Source organism: Chaetura pelagica, unplaced genomic scaffold, assembly GCF_000747805.2.
Source record: "Chaetura pelagica isolate M959 unplaced genomic scaffold, ChaPel_1.0 scaffold47, whole genome shotgun sequence".
NCBI lineage: Eukaryota > Metazoa > Chordata > Aves > Apodiformes > Apodidae > Chaetura > Chaetura pelagica.
This window is the reverse complement of record NW_009954140.1, coordinates 2908048-2914633: the sequence shown is the minus strand read 5'-3', so window position 1 is coordinate 2914633 and position 6586 is coordinate 2908048. Positions and strand designations below refer to the sequence as shown.

Below are 6586 nucleotides of genomic sequence, written 5' to 3'. Positions count from 1 at the left end.
GCTGCGGGTTCATCGCCCCCGCAGCGCGGGCACGGGGCGGCAAAAACACGGGGAAGGGCCTCGGAGGAGGAGATCTGGGCCTGAGTTATCGTACCGTTCGTTCCCTTATGCCCCGGCCGTAAGTGTTTCCCCCGCATCATCTCCTGTCATTGAGTGTTTCCCCTGTAGCTGTTGTTATAAAAATAAGTAATTGCTGCTATTAGAAACGACGGGGTTTTTTGCGCCTTCAGTAAAGGATCGCTACACAAATCCATACAGTAGACACAACATTTCCTGCATTGTAGGCTGTTGGTATCTGAAAACACATTGCTGAAAAATGCAAATGCTGCACCGTTTGACAGACCTCAGGTTCCCAAGAACAGTCCCATTATGGGACAGCCCAACACAGACCTGCTTTGTTTTCATTGCCTGCTTTCACTCCTGTCAAGCCCTCACACCTACAGCACCCTCTGGTTTAGCCCATGATTGTGTCAGATTTTAACAAACTCATTAATAACTGTGCCAGCAGTTGGGCTGCTGCAGGCCAGCCAAGGAGAGGTGACTGGCTGGGGTTTAAGGTGGTTAAACACACCTCAAAGGTGCTCATCTGAGGGGCCCTCACAGAGCCCCTGCCTTGAACCTTTCTGTAACTTAATGTTTTTGAGATGCACAGCTCTCTGCGGGTTTCAAGGAAACTGGCTGACTTGTGCAGACATGGTGGCACAGACACAATAAACACCACTTCTCTGGGAGTTACAAAGGCACAAAAGAAAAGACCTGTAGGAGGGATGGGGACGGGCTGCACTTTCTCCTCAGAGGGGAAATGTTATTTACATCCCTCATAAGAGAGCTGCTGCTGAATTCTGACTCCTTATTCCATCTTCCCTATTCAAATAGACATCTATTTGATCTACAAATCAGTGATGCTGGTGCCACATGTGCAGTGTAGTGCTGCTTGGGAGAGGTCCAGAGAGCCACACTTTGCAAGACAGAAACTACCTGTTTGCAATTATAGCTGGTAACCTACATTCTTACTTCACACTGTGTTTACTAGGGCATTTATACTCCTGTTTTCTACTAGCTTGTCCTGAAAAGAGAAGCATTATGTGAGTTTTCTTTTGTATGAGTATATTAATTTGATTAAAAACTCTCTTTATTTTCAGCAGTGACAGTTTGGTTCTGCTAGATGTACACTGTAGATGTTCTGCTACATTAAGATGTACTCCTGTGCTGGAGTAAAGTTAGAGACAGTGTTTGACAAAGGGGCCCCTTTTCGGCTGCCTTTGATAATAACATTCAGGAATGGACAATTGTTTCTTTTAAAAAACAATTGCTTATTCTAGGCAGCCAAAACCATAGCTTACTATGCTGGATGGAAGGTCATGTGTTTTATTTTCACAAATATAAAATATCCAGTGTAACTCTAAAGCCTGTAGTGGAAAAATGGTCTTCTCTTTTTTTCCCTCAGGAACAGAGTTATGCTGAGAATGTGTGAGCAGATAATAGCCATATTCAAAACTTCAGGCCAGATGTCTTCAAAATCATACTATCACTCAAATTGGTTAAAGCATAAACAAACATTTGTGACTGACGTAGCTACTACAAATAGGCTAATGCCTCAGTCAACATTACTCATTTTGGAACAGACTGAGAGAAAGCAGAATCAGATGGAGAAATTGGTTGGTCCTCATGGCCACTTTTACAGGTAGGAGTTTATACAAAACAAACATGCCTATGTAAACAGAGCTGCAGAGCATATTATAATAGTATTAGTTTGCCAGCCTCATATTTTGGTATCTTCATATTTAATTTTTAATACTTAACTGTTTATATTGCAGGCTTTACATGATTTGATTTTTAACAATCATGCTATTGTATTAGATACTTTACTCTCAGCATTACCATGTTGCAATAACTTATTCTAAAACAAAAAAGGGTTATTTTACAGGCTTACTATTTTAATATTATTTTTCCAGTGTCCTGCAAGCTAAATGTTCAGTGTAATCTCTCCTTTGCAACAAAAGTCTAACTCATTACTTTGAAACACAAGCTGAAAAAGTGAAGTAGCAGAGGAACAAAGAATTGAAAGAGTTAATAATTTCAGTGGTTAGATGGTGCTGTTATGTTTTCTCTTTTTAGAGGGTAACATGAATACGTAGGGTTTGCTTCATACTGGTAGAACTATGGAAAGCACAAGTATAAAAATGGTTTAAAATTCCACTCATATCTCCTGGAATGCAATATCCCCTGGGAAGAGGCTGTAATGAAAGAACACTTTGTATATGGACAAAAATCAGGTTTGGAGACATTTAATTTTACAAATAACAGATAAAATATTAGCTTTTTTTGTAATTTCAGAACTAATTTTTGCTTTTCTGTCTTTAGACAGTTCACCAATTTTGACTGAAAAAGATGCCAAACAGATTCTGAGAACTCATCGTGAAGACAGAGAAAAGCTGGTTTCCCTAATGAGCCAATGAGGGTAATTTATATTTATTTTAAAATTACATGAACTAAAAATAAACCCCCAAACAACCTACCAAAAACCTGAAAACACTCATGCTTTGCACTAAATGTCTATAGATTTAACTCCAAGCAATATGTTATGAATATCACTCTTTTAAGCAGCTGAGTCCTTCCTTAAAATACTAAAAAAACTCCTTACATTGTTTCAGACCCTGTTAAGCAGCATTCTGTAAGTGCTGAACATTGCTCAGGAAACATATGCTTGCAGAATGTGGAAATTATTTATCATGGTTCAAAAATGCTGATTAAATTATTGAGAAGAAAGTGGCTTTTCATTATAGAAACGTGGATTTCATGAGGTTGTTCCTGAAAAACTAAATAACAGGAAATGTCTTCTGCTTACAGTACATTCTGCACTCAGGGCAGAAAGGAGAGGAGGTGTCAGTGGTCGGTGTGGAGATTGAGGTAGTTCTGAATTGGCTTTTAAAATCACTTTCAGTCACTTGTTTATAAATGCTACAGATAGTACGATTTGTTATGATATTGTAGGAGTTTTTAGTTGCTAGCTTAATGAAACAGCATTGTTTTTACATACAGCATTTAAACTTCCTTATTTTAAAAGCATATTACAACAAAGAAAAAGAAGTAAAGAGCCTTCTGTTTTACTTGCTTGGACAAGATGTAACAGAATTCTGCACTTCTCAAGAGGCATTTAAGGTTCCTTCCAAAGTGAAGAAAGGAGAAGCTTCTGAAGAAGCAAAACCCTCAGAAGCTAGAAAGCACATTTTGCATGTATGACAAATACAAGGGGCTGAGTTTAGTAAGGTTCTGAACACTCCTAAACTCCACCGGAGATGTGCCCTGCACGACTGTGGGGCCAGCCAGAGCTTTTCCATTGCTGTTGGACACTGTGTACCACCCAAGAGAACCCACCCGGCCATCCTGGCTGGCTGGCCACCCCCCACTCCTGAGGTACATGCTGCTTTGACAGGTGTGACAGCCACAACAAATCCAAGCTGTCACAAGAGTATTGCACCAGTAACTATCTTGTACCATGAAGACTGTACGAAAGAGCCAAAACCAGAAGGCAGGGGCTGCCCGTGACATTCAGGATTGGGTTGATTTCTAGGCTGTTGTTAAACAAGTTTTTGAAAATTGGTGGGAATACAGCTCCCATCTATGCTTATTCTTAATATCCCACCACGATTGTGTGTTGTGTAGTACAAACAACATATTAAATACAAAACAAAGAAAACATTAAAGTGGGATTGAGTTAAATCCTGTATTACAGGAAATTAAAAGCCAACAAATTATGCTCTCAGCCATATGGTTTGGTTTTAGGTTGTTCTGGGAGGATCAAGACTTGGACTCCATGATACTTATGGGTCCCTTCCTACTTGAGATATTCCATGAGTCTGTGATTCTGGGTGGGGCAGTGGGAGCTGGGTCTAGAGAGGTGTTTGGTTGCTGACCTAGGTTGGTGTATCCTGTCACTTTCCAGCCTACCAGGAATACTGTGGAACACTTTGTTGTAAATTTCCTTCTTTTTATTTATTTATTTATTTTCCCTGTACAACAATGCTGGCTCCAGCATTGTTTCTTATTAAACAGAAGAACACTTTTTTCTCTCAATAGATGTCAAGGCTTTCAGTAGAAAAGGAAATATCTTCCAATATAAAGACTATCCCCCCCCTGATATGGGGAAGATGGAGATTTTCCCTTGTGAATGAAGGGGCATGGTTGCTGCATTCCTGTGCACAGTTCTACCATCAGCTCAAGGAGAAAAACTGATTTGGTATGGATTCTTTGTAGCAGAATGAAATGAATGCTGAGATGAACCCACCTCTGTTCATCTACCTTAAGCAAAAACTGTTTGCACTAGGCCAGATCATGCTGAGCTGGGGAATTTAATTTGCAATTCTTTGTGACACGGTTTGACTTCCACAGTGCTGTTTCAGTCAAAAAGCCTGTTCAGTTACAGACAGCAAGAACCTCCATGGTTGATTGTTTTAAAAATGTAATTTATGTTACCTGCATGTTTTAATTTTGCTTTGACTGAGGCTTTGCTTTTTAGCATGTGGCATCTTCTGGGTCATATCATTCTGTTCTGCACAGGTTCACAGTCCTGCCTCACCGAGGGATCTCAGCCAACTCTCCCTGTGCTGCCAGGACAGAAAGCACAGGAAAAGGCAGGATCCTAATGCTTCCTGCTGGCACCCAGTGTGCCAACCCTTTGGGTAGCACAAAGAGCAGGGAACTAGATGACAGCAGCAACCGTTGGCCAGTGCAAAGAGTTTATGCTACAGCTTCCATTGCTGCAGTGCCTACTGTGGGAAGCAATGGGGATGGATGTATTTTGAAAAATGTATCTAGTGTTCACAAAGCTTATGAGCCCACATGCACTGGGACTGTAGCTTTTATAAAGTAAGTTTTGTTCCTGACAGCAGCCAAGTTTTTGGTACACAGCTTGCTTTAGTTTGGTAACTTGTTGCTTACACCAAAACACTTGTACTGAGTATGGGAAATGCACATTATTCGATGTATCACAGAAAGAACAATCAGTTTTGATGCCTGCTACTACCAGAACCCTTCAGAAACCCTTCAGAGAACAGCTTATTTACACTCTTGCAAGAATGGGTGGCCTAAACAAGTACAAAGGGGCTACAACAGAGGTATTGATGAGAATCTTTCTGTACACTCAGGGCCAACAGAGGCTTCTGTGTTGATATGCAAATAAGAAATATGTATACAGAATTCCTGGTTTGTGGATATTGCTGAAAAATTCTTGCTCAACATCATTTACTGATCCGTATGATTATGACATTCATTACATATTTTTAGGTTGGGGCAAGCTGACTAGCACCCCCATTTCACCAGATTTGATAATTTGAAGGGGTGAATTAATTGCTCTTATATAAGCTGTAAAATTCTGCTGCTTCATTGGCCTGACATCAGACTTGATTGATTATATAATTAAATTACTTTTCCTTTTCTTTAAATAGGAGTATATGCTTTACTTCCAGCACTTGGAGCAGAGATCAGAAGAACAATTCCTTGAGCACTGCTTGAATCCACATTTGCCTCCCACACTGCAATGGGGATTTAGTGCATCCAATCTAATGGTGCTGCCTACTCCACAAATGGTATAAATATTTCTTTCACAGTGCATATTTCTTTCTTCATATTAAAAGGCCAAGGCACACACTGGAAGAGGAGAGAATAACCAATGGTTGGTTGTGCTGAAAAGTGCCTGGCAAGAGAGCAGTGGCAGAACAGAAGTGTCCCAGGCACCAACTGCAGCACTATCGTTATGTTCATGTTAGAACATTTTCTTATTATTACTTTGCTAATGGATACAAGTTGGTGGCTGCACAACATTCTTATCAATGTTGCTTCAGATTGCTCCTGTTTCTTTCCTGTCTGCTTGTGCTCATTTTCCAACTCATCTATTTAACTCTTGATCTTGTTCAGGACTAAACTCACAGTTGTCACCCTTAGCTATTTAAATGCAGTCTGACCTGCCAGCAGTTGAGCCTGTTCTGCAGCTTCTCAGCTGTAATAATTTGCTGGCTGCTGATTTTTTAAATGGAACTCATTATTTGTGCACATGCTGGTAAACATTAGCATAGAACATTTTCACAGAGCTTGCATGGATTATTAATTCTGTTTATGATTCTCAACATCAGTGTAATAGCATCATTTGCTTTAGTGCCTCTGTTTATCATATGCATCACAGGGCTTAGAAACCTGGCACTATTCACAAGCCAATCAGGGACAAAATGACACATCGCAATAGTATTCCATGCACATTAGGTTTGTGATATGGTCACCTTTTTTTCCCTTATGCATTTTGCATGCAATTCTATCAACTTCCCACTAATTAAAATTATGTGATATCTTGGGGTAAGGAACATACAGAATTGTAAAATATATAAATTAATAATAAACTCTTCCAATTACCCAATAGCCATTTGTAATGCCACAAATAAATAAATACACTCACATCTGTGTATTTTTATACCAGCCTAAGCCTTTCTGCTTATATTCTTAGGACACAAATTCCATTTATAAACTGGGATACATTTGAATCATCACCATAATAGTGATGCTATATCATTCACAGGTAACTTTTCAACAAATA

At 39.7% G+C, this 6586-nt stretch overlaps 1 protein-coding gene across 1 annotated transcript; it reads left to right on the top strand.

Annotated features, from left to right (window-relative positions):
* Positions 1-2360: 2360 nt before the first annotated feature.
* Positions 2361-5565, top strand: LOC104393289 (chromosome unknown open reading frame, human C17orf67; the record flags this gene model as incomplete). The annotated part of the gene is given in 4 exon segments (XM_010002770.1): positions 2361-2424; positions 2427-2461; positions 5448-5522; positions 5524-5565. Coding segments are annotated over 4 exon segments (216 nt in total), but the record flags the coding sequence as incomplete, so codon positions are not given.
* Between the last annotated feature and the right edge of the window lie 1021 nt (positions 5566-6586).